The sequence below is a fragment of the Diadema setosum genome, chromosome 11 (genome assembly GCF_964275005.1).
Source record: "Diadema setosum chromosome 11, eeDiaSeto1, whole genome shotgun sequence".
In the NCBI taxonomy this organism is placed as follows: domain Eukaryota; kingdom Metazoa; phylum Echinodermata; class Echinoidea; order Diadematoida; family Diadematidae; genus Diadema; species Diadema setosum.
Window position 1 is genome coordinate 11,725,012 of NC_092695.1, and position 20,646 is coordinate 11,745,657.

Below are 20,646 nucleotides of genomic sequence, written 5' to 3' on the forward strand. Positions count from 1 at the left end.
ATCTCTGCACAATGCAAGCATTATTCAACAGCTCACAGAGAGATGGGGGGAAAAACACAACTGTGTTTTAAGACTTTCACTCAAGCCTTTACAAGGTAAGTAGAGAAAATAATTGCACTGTTGTAGCATAAAGGGGAAGCTGAGCCACAAAATCAATACCTGTTAGATTATACTAGGAACAACCCCTAATGAATAGAAGTTTGCAGGATACAGACCAGATAGAAGACAGAGAGAAAATGTATGCTTATGTGTGTGTGTGTGTGTGTGTGGTGGGGGGGGGGGGTGCAATTTTTTTCAGATCCTCAAAACTTGTTGGCATGCATGTAGATTTTGCCTAGTGAAGAATGATTACCTGTACTGTATATGCCATATATTCAGCATTTTTATTTTTTCCCTGAATCAGGACTTAAAAACAATTTTGTGAGGGCTAAAATTCGCGATCATGAAGTAAAGGAAATAAACAGAGACATGTACGTGCGCACGTTGCATTCGAGATCTAGATCAGAGTTAGTAACTTTGCACGTTGTTAAATTGCAAATAGCATCCTACTTGCGAAACTCGTAAAATAGATGACGTATACAGTATCTTATGTTCCTTTCCATCACAGTAACAAATGAAAATGTGGACCATCAAACCTGATCTCTCTCAATATATGACCAAATGGTGGCAAAAGAAGAAGACTTCAGTTATGTTTTTTTTTTTTTCACGGTATGACCTCAGAACATGACAAAAAAGAACAAAACAAAACAAAGAAAAACACAAGTAACTACTATTAAAGCAAACATTAAGTGGTATGCGTGTGGCAAGGTACGGAAACGAAAATTCCTTTGCAAATAAAATTTCTTCATTCAAATATTTTTCTTCACAGTATAAGAGATTTGCAGGAATCCTGTGTACTTTTTAACAAAACGGTACAGGGGAACCCTGAGGTCATCGGGACTGCCAATTTTAGCTCATAAATGTATACTAAAAAAGAGACCAGCTAACTACCACTGTGGCAAATCAGGACCGCCACAAATTCACCTTGTTAAAAATGATATCTCATTGTAATTGACCTCCTTATAACAGGGTTTCCCTGTGTTACTGTACTTAAGTTACACAACTGAACACATTTCATGCAAATTTTGCCCATCTTCTACAAAACAATCTATATGAGGAAACTTACAGATCAAATTTTTAAGTTTCATAATTCAATCTTTGTGTTATCCACAGTGGTTCTAAAGGGGATTCAGGGCTATATGCAATTCACGCAGAACTACAATGTTGTTGTATGTATTTTTCACTCAATGTTGCACCATAATCCTTGCATTGTTGCATAAAGTTACACTTGAAATAAAACACACAAATTAATTGCAAAATTCTGCATGCTGGGATCTAAAGGGTAAAAGGTCTTAAGAATTAATTTGTAATAAACATAATATTATGATCTCCAAACATAACTACCAATGCAACAGGGTGTATAAAATTTATGAAAATAATTGATGTGCATGATCACCAAAATTTCTTTGTATATGCTGTATAAAAATCAGTTCCTTTTTTCACATTGCCAAGGGAAAACTTTAAGACACTGGGCATTCTCATAAGTACATTCTAAAGAACTGTGACCTCAGTTGCTAGTCTGCAGTGATTTCTTTATGTATGGTGAAAGAAACTCTCCAATCATCTTACAGTATACTTTAGGCTCTGAGATATACTTGTCCACCATGAAGTTGTGGGTTTTTTGGGGGTTTTTTTTGGTCTTATAAATCATACATCAAGGAAGAAGTGTAATTCACAAGTTCTGGTTACACAAGAGATGCAAGACATGCTGTTTGCTGGTCATGAGGGATGCGAAGTGTCTTCATACAACATCTTGATGGTTCTTTGCTGTTGCATTAAATAAAAGGAAGACAAACTTGCAGCCCCCTGCCTGTGGAAATGCTGTTCTAATCTCACATTTCCTTCCTACTCCTAGACATATTAGGATATATCACAAAAATTTAGGCCACAGTACGAAATTGTTTGCGATCCTATTTCAAGTCTTACCTTTCTACATTGCATTCTTGCCATATGGCGAATGAGATATTTTTTCCAGACTTGAGATTTGACACACACACCACGTTTGTACAATGTATCAATGAAAACTTATCAGTGACCCATTGATTCTGATATTTCCTACTCAGAAATGTCAGAATTTAAGAACTACGTAGACATCACTTTCCAACACTGACTAGACACTCACAGTGAGTTTGCATTTTCCTTATCTCACCCTCCCCCCCCCAAAAAAAAAAAACCAACAAACAACAACAAAAAAACACAATCACATATCTTTCAAGACATATGAATCACTTTGCAGGTGTAATCTGACAGTAAGTGTGGAATATCGAAAATGGAAAGCAGAGCAAAACATTCCAATGAGCATAACATAGTTACATCCCGAGACAGAATGACTAAAAAAATATACATATATTTTACAGCATGCACCCTGCTTTAAGGCAATATCATGCCTGTGACTTCCATCATGGCATTCAACCAAGTTAAACTGGCTGAATGTGTTGACAATCACATGTTTTGATTTCTACTCCATCAATGCAGCAAAAACTTGGTTACATCAATATTGTTAAGTTATTTCTGGCAGCAATTTAATCTCCAGAGCTGGAAACTGTACTAAGTGCAGTAGTTTCATAGCTACATCTTCATATCTCTCATGCACAACTGGCAAACATCACCCTTAAACAGTACAACTGCTCTTATGAGTGATGACAAATGTATATCAAATTTGTGTGATTAAACTACCTTGTAGAGCAACACAGCTTCATATTTTCCGAAGAAGAAACAAAACAACAAAGAGTTTCTGTTAAAACGTTGTGGTATTTCTACCATGAACTCTGACGGACACACGAGAGACATCCTTTGGAAATGATTCAAGGACAAGTTCACCTTTATACACATGTGAATTGAATGAATGCAGTAATACTAATAGAACACATCAGTTAAGTGTTAAGGAAAATCAGACAATCCATTAAAAAGTTATGAATTTTTGAAAATTTCTGAGCAGTCACTGCTGGATGAGAAGGCTATGTGTACTGCAGTTCATTATGTCACATGTGTAGCACAATATAAGGAAAATCTAAAGAAAATTTCACAAAATTTAATTCCTTTAAAAAAGTACACATTCCTTCAAATTGTAACTGATGTATGTCAAGGGTAATATCATTCTCCCTACCTTCTGAAAGAGGCAAGTCAAGTGCTCTTTTATTGTGTGAGAAAAGTGAAAAACTACTGAATATTCTTTACATTTTCTTTATATCGTTCTAAACATGACATTACAAACTGTAATAGCTGCCTCATCCAGCGATGGCGGCACTGAAACTTCAAGAATTTATCTCTTTTGAACAGATTGTCCGACTTTTCTCAAACTTTCACAGATGTGTTCTATTCGGTTTAAACATTGCTGCATTCTCTCAGTTCACATGTAGTGTAACAGTGGTTTCTTTAGCGGTGGTTTTATTTTCGCGCTTTTCGCGCTTTGAGATTGAATCGCAAATTTAACATCACGCGAAATTGTTTTGAAAAGTCGCGTGAAATTAACCGCGCAAGGAAATGTTTTGAACTCACCGCGTGTTACAACACTATTGCGCACATGCACACACGAAGATTCCGCGCATTGAGTGTATTGATGGTCAACACACACACAGCGATACCGCGCAATGTAGGTACAAGCATGTTATAAAGTATTCGAGAGACGGGATTTCAGGTAAACCTGCATTTAATTTTAATTTCTATCTGATAAATAAAAGAATAATTGGATTATAGTTTGGGTTTTCATGTGCAAAATAAAACAGTTTTTGCCGACTGTGAACTGACAGATTTTGCCGACCGCGAATTTAAACACATGCAAAAAAGTCGGCACTGATGGAAACCGCCAAAGTTTCTATATGCGAAATAAACCACTTTTACAGTATATCAAGGTGAACTTATCCTTTCTAACATGCAACATAAACTTCCTGAGTGCTACTGCATTTCTCTTACTTCTTGGGCAACTAACCGCAAGGTCTGTAAACATTATAGTTATCCTGAAATTATTCTTCTCCATTGGAGTATTGCCATTTCTTCTTCTAACTTGGTATTCAAGATATTCTTTTGGCATTCCTGTGGTTACTGCATCAAGTTCTATATTCCCATCAAGATCTTCACCATTACACATTAGGGGGCCGAGTCTATGTAACAGTTGCACCAATCACAGAGCTGCCTGGCAAGACACACCATATCCATGTTTCCTGACTGGATGTCAGACTCAGCCTGTAGTAAGGTCATGGTCAACTTGAAGAGGGCAGCACACGAGGAAACAGGGTCAGGAAAATATTGTACCTGCAAAAGCACAATAAGGAAAAAAATTGTTGTTTTTTAGATTGATTGAGGTTTATCTAACACTTCCACAAAACAACATATAACAGAAACAGACAGCATTACAAACAATAGGACATATATGAAAGCATTAGAATTACAACAACAATCTTCACGAGTAATACGTGAAAACAAAAATAATCGGATAGTGTTAGGAGACAAGCAGGAAGGTACAGCCTTATTTTATGCCCATCTCAAAAAGAAGAAAAGTATTGTTAGCATGAATCATGTTATTGAAATATTGCTTGATAAATATAACAAAAATCTCAAATATAACAAATGAATAGGATTCATTTTCATACACTATGTATTCAATCCAGTGGATCAATGCACTTTCTTGTCTCTTTATGCAATCATAAATAATCCTGAAAATAAAATAAAGCACTTCAGTAACACATCAACCTCACAAAACATCTTCAAAATTTTCCTTCATAACTTTGTAAATATTTCAAGCAGGGAATTTTTTCTATCTCCCTCCAAAATTTTAGGTCATGCTATGAAACTACTTGTCAGATGAATAAGATCTTCTTTTGTTGAATCCACAAGGATTCAACTGTAGAATGACTTAAAAGAGAGTAGGTTACCTCTTTTTGGAGCTGGTTTCGAAGCGGTTGCAGTGCATCTCTTGCACTTGCTTGACTTGTGACTCTTCGCAGCTCATCTGAGGTCAATGTGGCAAGATCCCTCGCAAGCTTTCTACTCCGAGATCGCCATCTCTGTTCTGGACATGCCTTACTTGATGCAGGACTATGTGGAAGCAGAGAATCAAGTCTATGGCAGACAAGGTGTGGCAGGGCAAACTGCTCATCGAGAAGGATAGCCTTTATCTCTACAAGCTTCCCAACATCGACCTCTGAGGGGGCTACTGATCCATTCACTTTTGGGGAGTTGCTGACAACTACATCACTTGGTTTATCAACTCTCTGATCGAGTGAGGATGTGGATGAAGCGCTGATCTCTTTCTGTGACTCACACTTTGCTGCTGCAGGTCTTGAATTCTGAGGTGTCTCAGAGGGAGAAACTTGGCAAACTTCCTTCCCCTGCAGCAGCAGGCTGTTGCCTGCATCATCAGTTTCCATGACAACGTTAGTATTCCCATCTGTCCTCTCAAGTCCGCTGCAGGAGTTATCACCATCGCCTCTTTGTACAATCCCATCATGACTAACAGCTTTCTCCTCTGTGGCATCATCCTCTCTGTCTCCTCCAACTTCTGCTCCTTGCTCAAGCATGGACAGTAACCTAGCAACTGCATCCGCTTTTGATGGAGAACACACATGAACATTCTGAGTGGCATCTGACGGTTCACATACATCCCCTTTGGCCGTCGCTTGCTCAACGAGCCATTCTTTCCATCGTACTTTGGACAGCGACATCGGCCACAAGGGATTCTTGAGAGATGTGAGCTCCTCAAAGAGATGTCCTTCTGTCCTGGGGTTAGAGATGACTTCGTCACCTGCCGATGGCGATGTCAGCATACCATCCCCTGATTCACTGCTCTGTGTCTCCACTGATATCCTCTCTGCCTCTCCTACAAGGCTACTGTCCTTCTTATCTCCAACAGGTTGAGTGCTGTCTGTCACATCTCCTTTCGCTTCTGCATCATTGTTGTGCTCTGAGGAGATGAAGCCTGCCATCATGTGGTAGAGTTGGGTCAGTTGGTATTGGGCTCTAACACAGGTAAGCATCGCTGCCATCTGGTTGTCTCCTTGTACTTTTGATTGGAGATCATCCAGTGAATATGTGCCTGTTGAGATGCACAACAGAAGGACAGTGATTTCACATGATCTCCATAAAACCTGTGCCAAGCAAAGGAAATCTGTAGTTTTAAAATTCTTGACCTTAAACTTTGACCTTGCCCTCATGCACATCATGCCACATATCAATCAGACAAATTTGTTTTCAAACTTCAATCTAATGCCATGTTTGGTTGAATATGATGTAACACTTCTACTCTAGATATAATCATTCTCTTTGGCATGTGACTTGAAGAAAAGTTAACAATTCTTACTTTTTTATCTCTACCATCTTTCTCTGAAATTTTCAAATTTACGTATCCAGAAAATGAAAAAAACAAAACAAAACAAAACAAAACAAAACAAAAACAAATCTTCAGCTGTGCTGGGGGACTCACATCTGTTTTAAAGTATGTACTCTGATTCAGCAAATATGCAGGTATATATGACTGATTTTAGTGACAATGAAGAAGAAAATCAAAATTCTTTGAGAGCTAGTTCATTCAGTCAAGATAGGAGGGATGTGCAGCATTGGAGGAAGAGGATGGGCCCCATTTCATAAAAGGTTGATATGATAGCAACTCTTGCTGGAACGACAGTTGTCATAGTAACAACAAGAATCCAGCTACCTGACTGGCTGTTGCTATTGGAAGTTGCCATTCCAGCATGAGTTGCTATCACTAGCATCTTTTATAAACTGGGGCCCTGGTATTCTGCAAGATTCAAGCAAATGGCTGTTTTACCAAGTGGTGCAGCCAACTGCAGCAGACAGACAGCAATGGCAGGATATCCACACTCATGGCACGCCTTCAGCACCCGACACAGATGGAGCATGGCGACCTCTGGTTGACCTGAGCTTTGACCCCTGAGGCAAACTAATAAGTGCTGAGCAGCAAACCTCAGCATCTGCACACGAAGGTAAAGAAGACGAATAGTTGGGTTTGCAATACTGAAAATTACATATATTCTGTCACGGCAATATTTTCATTTGTATTGCCTGTCGTATTGTATATATTTTGTGTGTTGATAAAAGAGTCTGTGCATTTAGATTCATATTGGCAAGTGATTAGCGTAGGAACTTTATCATTACCACACAGAAACCCAAAACAATACGCTACAACTGAGAAAATCACAAGCAAACATCTACCAGCATGTAAGTTCAGGTGTTGGCATACATTTTAAATTTGCTTATTGTTAAAAAAATAAAAAATAAGTAAATAAAAATAATAATACAGTATTCATCACATAATCGGGCATCTGATAATCGGGAACCTCGCTTAAATGACATACGCTTCCCAGAAACATTTCCAATGCATGTTATTTTCACTGGATAATCGGGCGGGGACCTCTGATAAACGGGACAATTTTTCTTCAAGCGATCTTTGATTTTGTTGATATTTTACACAAAAAATCTACCAAAATACCACAACAATATTTCAAAGATTCCCTATCAGTTGTCGTTTACATCGAACTTACAAAGCAAGCTTCGGACTGGTGTGTTTTGACTTCCGTCCATCCAGTACACGTACATGCATAGCCACGAAAGCGCCGTGTATAAGTATCCATGCCATTGCGAAACACATGCTTTCGCAAACATTCTTCTCCCCTACATAGAAGCAAAGCCATGTGCAGGGAGAGCTAGAGGGTCGCGCCGAGGGGTAGCGTGGTTGTGTATTCATGTACATGTACAGTATGTCAGTATGCATATGTGTGTGTGTGGGTGTGTGTGTGTGTGTGTGCACTACATGTACATGTCGTATGCCGTTAGTGTATGGTGAGTGCTCATCGCGAAATCGGGCACCCCGCTTAAAGGGGCCGTGTTTGCTACTCCCAACCTGTCTCGATTATGTGATGAATACTGTACTATAAATAATAATAATTCATATTTTACAGTCATAACTTGGTCAAAAAGAAATAAACTCCACTATTGTATATCAATACTACAGTGTATGTCTCTTTTAATCCAAAAGCATGGCTCATGAACCACATATGACATGATTATGCATGTGGCTACCAATCATATCAACATAAGAAAATTTTTGACGAAAGAATATGTTAACATGATCAAGCCCTGATTATGACTTACACATGCCACCATAATTGTCAACACTTACTTTGTTGATGTCGCCTGATAAATTGCTTGTTGGCATGGCAACATCATCAATGGAATTCAGGTCATGTGACAAAGTAGAAGACATGTCTGCTCTCTGGAACATGCCATCCAGGAGGGGGGTTTCATCATGGAGGGGCACAGACCAAGAACACCCACTAGCACTCACATCTGCAGGAGAAATGCACAGTAGTGCAAAAGTTGGGTAACATTGGTTGGTTCTAGGAACACAAGCCATTATCATTTGCCTGTTGTTGTTCTATCTTCTTTTATTTTTGAACGAACATTTTTCATTCATTACTAAAGGGAAATTTATCCAACATCTTCTCAAGTAATGGACAATCCAGGACAATTCAGACAATTCTTGACTAACCTCATGTTTCTCAGTGTTGCAAAAGTAATCAATTCTGATAGATTTCTTAAAATCATTTCCTGAATCACTTTCCCTTGGGGGGGAAAATGAATATACAACTTGAACCTCCTGACAATGGTTGTACAATCTTATCCATTTTAATTACATATAAACATCTGTAATAATAAGCCCCTTCACCTGTCCAGCACACCCTGTCTAGGATTCTGCTGTGCCCTTCAGTGTAGCTGATAGTGTGAGAGGGTGTAAGATATCCTTGATGAACCAAACACCAGACTAATACTTCATACACCAACAACAGCTGAGCTTGGTCCTGTGGAAAATCAAGCATACAAACAAAACACCACACCATCATTATTTACACTGAAGTTTGAATACATGTAATAGAAACAGTAGATAGACTATAAGAAAAAGAACCATGTACTCTCTTCAGAGCAATGATTGCAATGCATACTTGTTAATTTCTTTTTCCAATGAGTCTACACCAAAGAATGAATATGCATTTTCTCAACACTAGCAATAATCAACACACTTACATCAGATCCTTTCACTAAGATACTCATAAAATACCGATTGTTTAAAACTTATTCTTTACCCATGTCCCTTGTTGCAGCCTCATGAAATTTGTTTCTCCTCTCATTACAATACATTAAAAAAATGCTGACAACTGCAGATCATTGAGGGAAAATTGCAAAACTTCAGACTGAAATGTTATGAATAGACATAGAACAATTGAAGTTAAACAAAAAAGTAAAGACAAATAAAAGCTGCAGTCCTACACAGAATCTGTGACAGAGGTCATCTGCAAACTCAGGCCTCACCTTGTACTTTTCATGCCGTGAGAAAACTTCCAGGGCCTCTCTCCACTGTCCCGTAGCCAAGGCAGAGTTCAGGTACCTGGTTGCTATGGACTCCACCAGGGCATCTCCAACCAAATCCGACACGACAGCCACGTTGAGGGCAGTCTGCAGCGACGAGTGGTCTCCTTTACGGGCCAGGAGCCGGACAGCATTCAGGCATTGGTCAGCTGCGAGGTAGCTGTAAAACAGTGACAGTTGTGCAATAAGGAATATGGAAGGCCATCTATTGTGAATGCAATTTATGGTCTTACAGAGCATGAGAATAGTGTCTACTGAGAAATCTGTAAATTGTTGAAATGATGACATACAAAGGTTTTGACCGAAAAACCCAAGGAAAATATTGAGATTGGCCATTGTGGGACTATATACAGACATGGCAATCTATATTTTGTCATAATTCTTTTTCTTTTCCAAAAAAGAGGGAAGGATTTTCACTATTGTGCCTCTACATAAGAGGGGGCACTATGGCATAGTGGCTGAGACTCCCAACTCCCAGTCCAAGGACCCAAGTTCAAATCAAGCCCAAAGCTTACGTTCTTGGAGAAGATGTTTTTACCCACAAAGACCCTCTTGACCAAGGTGTATAAATGGGTACCTGGCAACACTTAGGCAATAATAATGGCAGGGCAGTCTGGTGGGGCAGTGGCAACACTGCAGAGGCTAACCTGGATAAATAAGACCTTATTATTATTATTATGATTATTCTGATCATTATACTGTTTCCACTACATGCACACTAAAATCAAATTCAAACACTGTCCAAGACCCCATAACCTTGCCTTGCCTGACATAGCAATAGACTATCAGAGCTCAAAAATAATTTTACTCTCACTGCTAACAGAGATAACTTACCAACGAGCCGCTTGCTCTGCACTGTTACTGCTCTCCAGCTGCGTGGCCCACGTCATGTAGAGGTCATGGAGAACTGGGTCAGAGGGTAACAACCTCACCCGGGCCAGGGCAATAGCATCTCTGCATGCAGTGTGGGAGACATGGAACAATATGTTGTTTTCAACTATATCACACCATATCGTATCATATCATACCATGGTATAGCATACTATGGTATATTATATCATACCACATCATACCATACGATATCATATCCCGCCACATATTATCATAAAATATCACATCATGTCATTCCACATTGCACCCTTTGTACCATATCATTAAATTTATATAGCACATCATACTCTATCACACCATAACATATCAAATCTCTCCAGTGGCTCTTTGTAATAAGCCAGATTACATCATTACTGAAGATACTGTAAAACATGATATATTCGCGGCATGAAATTTTTGTGAATCGGAGCCGACGGCCTTTTTTGCGGTATGAAATTTTCGCGAACTGCCACTGGCATTCAATGCATATAGTGTAGACAAGAACTTTCACATGCATTTTAATTGCGCTAGCGAAATTCGCGAAATTAACATGCCCCCGAACATTCCTCATTTTACAGTAGACAGACTGTGAATAGACCACCATGTAGTGGGTAATTGGGATGATAGAAAGTTGAGAAGAAAGGGGATTCTTTTGCTGACGTCCTCTTCCCAAGGACAGGTGGCCCAGACTACCTGAAATGTCAAGAAATGCACCACTCTCTTCCTCAGATCTTATCAGAACCTCTACTAGAAAACTCTTTCCACATCCTTCACTACATCAGCGCTGATTCTAGCTTACACATCAAGAGAAAAGTCAACTATGCTGTAGAACTAAAACCATATTATAGCATAATAACAAAAATCTCTCAATCTACTAGACACTCCACGGAAAGTGCCACAGATCATATCACATTGTTACAGCACACTTATCTAATACTGGATCTGTGACCATGAATGATCCTTTCATCAACTTCTGCATAGAATCTTACTTCAAAAAGCCACAAAGAAGAGGAGTAGGGGTGTCAATGCTATGATCGCTATCTTGCAATGTATTTGAAGAATCAAAATAATTACGGTTGTCACTTCTTACAACAATATGAAGAAACACTCTTCTGTTTTAAAAAAAAAAAAAGGAAAAAGTTCACAGATTAATGTAAACGGCATTACTTGAAAAAGTTCACTGAGATGTATTTGTATGTTCCAAGAACGATGTATGTAATTGTGATGTTTGCATCATATAATAAACTTCTTGTTTAACAGTTGTAGTTGATCATCAGCTCTATAGCATACACTTCAACCAGAAAATAGAGATTTCACATTCTTACCGAAACATGGCATTCTTCTTCAGCAGGGCGATTGCTTTGTAGACCTGGCCACACATGACGAAATATATAACAGCTCTGTGAATGTGGTCTTGGCTGGCTAACTGTTCAGCGTAGGCCTCGCACACCTTGGACCACACATCACGACCAGCTGACACATAGTACGACAAGAGATCAAGATACATTTTACAAACAGCCGCGAATATCAATGGATCTCATGGCTTGTCCTTTTCCATGAGAGGAATGAAAACCATTATGGTATGATCCCACCACATTACAAGCATAATAAAGTGATCAAATTTCACCTACTCCCCCTCAAGTTGACTCAGACACTAAAAATTTCAAACAATTTCAGAATCCAATTGATAAATCTTTATTCAGAGATGGCACATAAACTCATAGGCCCGCATTCACGAAGGTGGTACAATCTGACAAAGACCGTAGTTTTTAATGGGGCGCCAAGTGTCACATGGCCTATTTCATTCCGCAATCAGTCATTTTGTTATGAAATGTTGTTATGGCTTAAACCATGGACAAGATTGTACCACCTTCGTGAATTTGGGCCATGGAATCCCAAAGAGCAAAATCAATTGCTGATGCATTAAAATCAATGTTCTTACTTGAAATGAACATACAAAGGAGTGCATAGAGATGAACATACCCTAAAAATAATTCCACTTGCACAAGCATCTGGCAGAGGTTTCATTTTAGTTAAAACTGCCAAACATCATATCTATTTTTTTTTTAACCCTAAGTTCCCTCCTTACCCCATTCTCCCACTCCCTTGAAATAGTAAGCATAGCTGCCCTAAAGTTCTACCATCTCACATTGAAATAAACTCTATAATGATATACTGGTCAACAAGACAAGCATGATATGCTATACTCTGTGTGGGTCTATGTGGCATCAGCCATTTGGTCTCACCTTGAGCTGCCATGGAAACCATCCAATCACTGATCTGTCCTCTTCGCATGGCATCTCTGAGAGCAGACAGGATGTTGCCCTGCCAGAAATCCAGCTGGTACTGCTTGTCACGGCTATCACTCTTGGCATGCTGGGAAGCTGAAACACAAGACCAGCAAATCAACATCAATAATTTCATGTTTCTCCAAACCCGACTGCAGAGAAGTCTGCGATGAGAGACTTGGAGAAATATGTCCATCAGGAGAGATGGGGACAGAGAGAAATATTCATGGACACAGAGAGACACTTCAACCACTAAAAGGGATCGTACAGTATTGGTTGAGACCTAATTTCAGGTTTCTAACATTTATGGGTGAGATAATGAGAAACCTCTTATAAAATATGAAAGAGCATGTAACTCCACGAGGAATGCAGCATTTATTTGATGAAAATTGGTTTTGAAATGGCCGAGATATCCAAAACAGAGCAATTCTAATAAGTGTGGGACCCACACTTTATTACGATCGCTTTGTTTTACTTTGTTGTTGGATGTTTCAGTCATTCCAAACCCGATTTTCATCAAATAAACTTTGAATTCCTCTTAAAATGGTATGCTCTGTACTACTTCATAAGAGTTTTCTTGGTATCTCGCAAAAAGTTAAAAGCCCAATTCTCATCTCCACCAATACTGTACCATCCCTTTAAACCCCTGTTACACACACACACACACACACACACACACACACACACACACAAATAAAATGAAAAAAAATTGTGGGTTATTTGGCGTGATATGTATAGAGCAATGGAAAGAAAAGACACATGCCAGGGATCAACACTCACTTTTTTTTCTCTCTCTCTGGTGGCCCATTACAGAACTAATATCTTTCAGTTTTACATTTTGGTGGCTTGATATCAAAGTGAACATAGCAATCCATTTTGAATCCTAGTTGCCTAATCAGGTCACCGAAAAAACAGCCTTTTTTTTTAAATTTGGTGGCACAATGCTACTGTCGAGCACTGCATATGCACAAACACTCACAGCCAAGTCACACCCTGAGTGCATCGTAAACAATAATTCACCTTCTTCTTGCATCTGACCAATGGTGTTCCTCCTGTCAGCAAATAAGCCAAGGTGGAAAGTTGACTCATCTGAAAGAGCACCTGTGATGGTTGAAAGTCAAACACATAAACCAATCATCATTTCATTACTACTAAAAATCCTTTCAAGTACAGTGTTTTGTTTTAATCTTTTTAAAATGTTCACTGACCTTAGATCTTTGTCTTATTTAAAGGGAAACATCCAAGAGTCAAGAGGGTGCTGTTGCATGGACCCATGCTTGTGCATCTGTCATGTTTTGAACATCCAGGTAAAACTGATTCAAACAGTACAAATGTTGAAAATGGTTGAAATAATTTTAATCTCACTTCATCTCTTGATTAAGCCACTGCTCCTGGCTAGTTCCATCTACTACATGTGGATCCGCCAAAGATAAAGCTCACTTGCCAACTAGCAACAGAAACTTGTGTGTAAAAATGTGATCTACTTTGATTACAGTAAGTTAACTTTGCATCGTTAATCTTCGTAATGAAGATGGCAGCAAACATCATGCCATCGAACAGCGCCCTCTTGAATCCTGGGTTGGTACACCTCTAACCCATAATGACACTAGACCTGCATATTTAGGAGATATACCCAGGTTGAATCAATCATATTGCACTGCAGTCACAGTTATTTCCATACAGTACCACTAAGAGAAAGTTCATTATCCACTGACATTGGTCTGATCAACCTCACAAGAAGAAATTTCCCTGTTTCACCATGATACAGCTCTACACAAAAATGTAAACAAAATCTGCTGAGAAATGTAGAGAGCATCACCCATTAAAAAACAAATGTGATGCTGTAGTGGATGTGGGTGGCAGAAGGCTGCTAGATCCAAAGTATGTACAACCTATGTATCTACAACTTCATCCTGTCATGGTGTGGATTCAATGAAGAAAATGCCAGCTTTGACTTCTTTCACTTCAAAATCAAACATAAATGGAGCACAATTGCTTCTAACACATAATACTTTTTCTGGTAAAAAAAAAGAAGGTAATTTATAACAGGAATCTCTGCCATGAGGGATGCATGCAGTGCACAAAGATTACAAAGTCACTTGAGAACACAGTAATAACATCACAAATGTGCACACATGTAAACACAGCTCCTTCATGGGTGTCTGGAGAGAATTACCTCTTTTCATCTTTGCCAAGTCGATGCAGTCTTGTTGCATGAAAGAGCGCCCTCTGTTGTCCTTGGCTCCACTCACTGGAAAGAGCGACTTGTATCTTTTATGGCGACCTGCAGCAATCATCACAGGTATACAACAATACAGATATTGCATTCTGAAAAGATTTAGGTGGCTTTGTGAGAATAGTTCACCAAATGTTACCAGCAGATCATCTTGATGAGCATTTATCTTTCATAAAATCCTCTTTCACGAGTTAGAACTACAATGTATCCCAAATGTTTGAATGTGATGTCCTGCAGAAGGAATTTCATAGGCAGCTAACACCAACCACAAATTGGGTGAATGCAACAATATTCATAGAACACATCAGCAAAGTTTCAGGAAAATCAGATAATCCGTTCAAAAGTTGTGAATTTGTAAAGTTCCGGTGAAGCCATTACTGTGTGAGAAGACTACTACAGTTAACATTCATGATGTCACATACGGAAAACAATATAAAGAAAATGTAAAGACAATTCCATAAAACTTCATTTTTCATGAAAAGTATGCATCATCTCAACTAGTTACTGACGTACATTACAGGTAATATCATTCCGTTTGCTTTGGAAAAGAGTAAAGGCAAGTGCTCTTTCAGTATGCTAGAAACATGAAAACAAGTTGAATTGTCTTAACATTTTACATTTCCTTTATATCGTTTTTCATATGTGACATCATAAAGTGTTGTAGTCTTCTCATCCAGCCATGACTGCACCAAAACTGTAAAAACTAAAAACCTTTGTACAGATTGTCCAATTTTCCTCAAACAATGCTGATGTGTTCTACTAATATTTCAGCATTCCCTAAATTCACACACTGGTATTGTATTTAGGTATCATTCTCCCTTTAATAATCTTGTCCATCCCTTGTGCATCTCAGCAGCCTTAGCCTTCATTTGAAACTACTGCATTAACTCCCCCATGGTTTTGCCCCTAGCCAATCTACAGGGTACTGACACCCACCAGCAAAAGATGTGGGAAAGTTCCCGCCTAGCAAGTGTATATATTGAGGGTTAAAAGCATGCTTATGTGGGACAAGATCGTCCTTGTAATGATAGACCAGAGTGGTAATGTTACAAGGTTGAGGATCCTTAGAGGTTTATGAGGGTGTTCATAACCAGGGGAAACTGTTGGGGGATCAGAAGGAAGTCTTATCTAGGGGTAATGAATCAATAAGGTAGTTTTGGGAAGAGAAAGAACCTGGAACCATCTTGCACACAGGTAGGGCCAAGAATGACACAATAATACATTTTCTCCAGAACATGTCTGAAATGTACCTTACATTGTAATGCAAGCATATACATCAAAAGAATGATATCTGCATATTTATTTCACTGTATTATCATCTCAATGATGAGGTGAGGATTTAGCTTTTAACGTTTTGCGAGATATTCAGAAACCACTCTATGAGATGTCAAAGAGCATGCAATTCTAAGGGGATTCAAAAGTTTATTTGATGAAAATCGGTTTTGAAGTGGCCGAGATATCCAAAAACAAGGTGAAACAAAGAGATCCTAATAAAAGTTGTGGCCTGTCACCTTTTATCATTATTACTTTTATGAATATCTCAGCCATTTGAAAACCAATTTTCATCAAATATACGTTGAATCCTTCTTAGAATTACATGCTCTTTCATATTTCATAAAAGGTTTCTCATTATCTCACTTAGGAATGTTATCAACCTGAATCCTCACCTCAACCAGTACTGTACAGTCCCTTTAATTTGTATTCTGTTGAAAAATTAAATAATTCTTTGACTTGACTTGAAAGGAATAGAATTGAACGATACCCTACCTTTCCTTCCTGATGGCCCGGACATGTCTCTGACTACCCCTTGGCTCTGGGCAGAACTCGCTGGCTCTCCTCTCCCCATCTCCTGAGGGAGCCCTACACCGTCAAGACATGCACCAATAACATCTCCTCTTTCCTTTGCAGGCTCTCCTTCCAGATAAGCATCCTAAGTGGCATGTCAGGAAAAAAAAAAGTAGGGTTGCAGTCACAAACACAAGACAAAGTATGAATATAATGCCATATTTAAAAAGAGCAGGACCTATCATTCTCCCCCCCCCCCCCCCAACCTCAGATGTATCCTGACCCCAGTCTTCTATCTGTGTGAAGGGCAAAGTTGAGGTTTTTGGATAGCATAAATATTTTAGCACCAATCTATTAAATTGCAGCGATGCAAACAGGGGATGACAATTAAGACATTTGACTTTTTTAAAGTAATTCTGGAATGCACTGTTCTATGATTCTTGACACCACATATAAGGGGACTTTCCCCATATAATATTTCAAAGATCAAGTGTCACATGAGGGTACCTGTAAAATTCTACTTTAAAAAAAAAAAATCTTTCATTCCTGAACTACAGAGCTGGTAATTGGTAATGAATTTTTTACGTATCAATTGCATGCTCTACTTTGCATGGAATGGCTAGACTTCACTGCATTCCATTCCAAGTTTTAGTTAATTCCGATACAAAACACTAAATCTACCACTTTCACTGAATGACATGTACACAGTGAAAAAAATCCCAGATAAATTAGAATTGCATCACATTTCATCAACCCTTTCTTCAAGTAACAATACCCTAACATATAATAAACTAAATGAAATATTGAAGACAAACAAGTGTCTTCAGCTCAATGGGTAGAAATCAAAGATCAAATCATCTTTAAGTACATTGTACAGATGCAAATTGTAAAAAAAATAAAATGATAAGATGGCTGGTTAGCCCTTGTTCAGCTGCACGAGCTGGTCTTCCATACGGTCCAGTTGTATGTGAGTGGGGCAAACCACTTCACGCATTATGTATCCTGCTCTTCATGATGAACGAATAAAGCCAGATCTTTAACCCGTTCAAGACAAGTCCCGAGAATGCTCTGGCAGGTGTCTATGGGAAATGCATGTTATAGCAACATCAGCCCATCCTCAACGGGTTAGCATGAATGGGTTGCAGTATTTACAGGAACAAACAGTACACAATATTGAAAAGAAAAAGGTCAACAGTTGGCATTTTTGAGTAAGGATGTTCCTGAGCTGGGCACTAAACTCTCAACTTTTCCTCACCTCCTCCTCCTCTTCCTCAAGACCTTTTTCATCATCTTGTTCCGCTCTTCCACCACCATCTTCCACTCTTGCATCTTTGCCCATCCCTCTCTCTATTTCCTCCACCTGAGCCAAGAGGTCTCTCTTCATCTGCTCCAGGCTGGTCCTCTCCGCCCCTCGTTCCTCCAGGGAAGGCATCACCTCGCCAGCCCCCGGCATGTGGTTGGATGACAACGCAGACGCCTCAGCTACCGCATCCATCTCGCTGACCTGAAGCGAAAGCAAAAAATGATTTTCCACAAACTTAGCCAGTACTCTAACTCTGTGTGGTACCTCTATTTGACAGAGCTTAACATTAGTGGTGGTCTGGGGCCACAACAAAGTGATGATGGGCCATCAAATTTTGGAGAGCTATCTTTTGGTGGCAAGATCAGGCACTTAGGATTAAAAATGGACTGTTATGTCTCTGTTTATTTCAGGCCACTACATTTCCTTTGTGGGCCAACAAAATTTAAGATTTAAAGATTTTACTGGCCCGTACTGGCCCAAATGGGCCACCAGAGAAAAAAAGGTAGTGTGGAGCCACATATAAGGGACAGGTAGTTATACAGCGCCTGACTCCACAATACTACATAAGAAAACAAACTCAAGGCCAACACCTGTACTTACATTTGGTGAACCTCCTGCTTGCTGTGCAATGTTATTATTCTCTTTCACTTGACTCTCAGTTGCCATAGAGACAGCATCCCTTGAGTTCTCCCTTTGGGAGTCCTGAGTGAGATTACGGCCCTTCAACTTCTTCCCCTTTTTATTGGGTCTCTTGTGTCCTCCGAATACTTTCTTAGTGGCTGAAAAAAAAAAGAAAAAAAGGATGCAATACGTTATCAGCAGCTGTCCCCATTTCTAAATCTCCAGGATCAGTGTTCACATCACTCGAGTTCCAATCCATGTATAGCATCAATACAGGGAAGTACAAATGTATATTGCATATCACAACATCATTACAAAGATTTCGGACCATCAAATCTTGCCTGCTTTCATTAATACCAAACCCATGGGTCACTGATGTCGTCTTTGACCATCATGCAAAGTGATGAAGAGGTTGACCAACAGAACTTGTGATCTCTTATTGAGAGATTATTTGCATCCACATTAATTCCAACAGACAACAAAAGGGGGGAGGGAGTACATGTACTTACCCTTTGGAGGGCGGACATGCTTGAGCTCTGAAAGACACCATGTACAGACACAGAAGTCCTCTCCGCCGGTCAAGACGATGTCCGGACTGGTGCAAGACCAGAGGCCGGAGAAGACTCTCCCAGAGTGACCCTGAAAGTTGGCGATGGGTTCTCCTCTTCCTGCGTCCCAGATCTGTCAGTAGCAGGACACACAGAGACTGAATATTCAAGTATCTGTCTAGAAAATATGTGCTTTATCATCAGAATCGATAAATGTCTACTGTAAAGGGACACTGTGGAAAAGCTGATGCTGCTTTCTGTGCAGTCACAGAGAGAATTTGATTGTGAAACTCTAGTTTTTCAGTGTATTCCAATAACAATAATCTTGGTGATCACATGTGTAATCCTGACATCCTCAAAGAAGTCAGTAGCGAAACTGCTTCTCCACTAACCCAGGAGTGGTACAGAATAGGGGTGACAGATTCTATCAACTATAACTGAAGACAATGCCATGTGATATATTGTAAATAATCCAGTTAAAAGCAAGCAGTATTTTTCTATATGATGCACCACGCGCTACCCCGGGGTATCGTAGTAACCCGGGGTACCACGTTGTGTAGCGCCATCTCACGTTCACTCGAGTACAACCGCAGAGTTACTGCATTACGTATGCGCACTGTACTGACCCGTGGTACGGTGCGATACTCAGTAGAACATTGTTCTATAGCGCTTCATGCACTGACTGCACGCACTATTATAATAGCCCGCTAGCTGTGCCAAAGTTACGATCTCGTAGACGTAGTTTCGATCCCGTAATTTTGTAAGCTTTGTGCACTTTGTGCCGAACAAAATATCCTTTCGCAATTAGGATCAAGCTGCAAAAATGCCAGCAGGTGATGGGGGCTATGCCGCACTGAAAGGAAAGGAGGAAAAAAAAAGAAGGAAAATTTCCAGAGAGGAGAGGCTGGAAAACGCGAGGCTTCGCGCCACTCAGAAGTTGGGGAAGGAAGGGGCCGCCGATGTTCTGGAGGTGTTTCAGAAGGCCAGTGACGCCGGGGATAAGGCGGAGGCAGATGGCATTATTATGACCCTGCTGGCTCAGGGATTAATTGAGAAAACTACAGGATGAAGAGGGTTTTTTTTACAAGAACAATGGCCATAATTGAATGTTGAAGAATTAATCACACACAAAAAAATTAATTTCCCACTTTTTGGTAACCCAGGGTACAGCCCTAAAAAAAAAATAAATAATTCAACAAAATGGCCGATTTTTTTCTGGTACCCCAGGGTACCATTTATGTCATCATATCTCTCAATGAACAGAAACCTTGCTTGGGCAAAACTCTGGAAGTGATATCAGAGAGATACAGAAGCCAATATCTAGGAAACTGAGAAGAAAGAGCAAAAGAAATTCCATAGGATCAAAATGTATCAGGGCAATTACCCCCCAGCTTAATAGTTCTTCTTGGTGAGGTTAGAGTAAAGATTAGGGTTAGGGTTAGGTTTAGAGTTTGAGTTAGGGTTAAGATTAGGTTCAGGATTAGGATTAGGATTAGGGATTAGAGCCAGGGGAAGGAT

General features: G+C 39.5%; 1 protein-coding gene across 1 annotated transcript in view; it reads right to left on the bottom strand.

Moving 5' to 3' along the window:
• Positions 1–4,185: 4,185 nt before the first annotated feature.
• Positions 4,186–20,646, bottom strand: part of LOC140235042 (gem-associated protein 5-like) — a gene marked incomplete at its 5' end in the record, with an annotated part of 46,050 nt that continues 29,589 nt past the window's right edge. Inside the window, 16 exons of the mRNA XM_072315080.1 lie at positions 4,186–4,350; positions 4,971–6,130; positions 6,863–7,025; positions 8,234–8,400; positions 8,780–8,912; positions 9,421–9,637; positions 10,312–10,431; positions 11,673–11,820; positions 12,594–12,731; positions 13,656–13,719; positions 14,366–14,384; positions 14,769–14,919; positions 16,639–16,801; positions 17,912–18,160; positions 18,560–18,738; positions 19,090–19,261. Of these exons, the coding sequence (XP_072171181.1) occupies positions 4,186–4,350; positions 4,971–6,130; positions 6,863–7,025; positions 8,234–8,400; positions 8,780–8,912; positions 9,421–9,637; positions 10,312–10,431; positions 11,673–11,820; positions 12,594–12,731; positions 13,656–13,719; positions 14,366–14,384; positions 14,769–14,919; positions 16,639–16,801; positions 17,912–18,160; positions 18,560–18,738; positions 19,090–19,261 (3,408 nt within the window). The remainder of the gene's footprint in view (positions 4,351–4,970; positions 6,131–6,862; positions 7,026–8,233; positions 8,401–8,779; positions 8,913–9,420; positions 9,638–10,311; positions 10,432–11,672; positions 11,821–12,593; positions 12,732–13,655; positions 13,720–14,365; positions 14,385–14,768; positions 14,920–16,638; positions 16,802–17,911; positions 18,161–18,559; positions 18,739–19,089; positions 19,262–20,646) is intronic.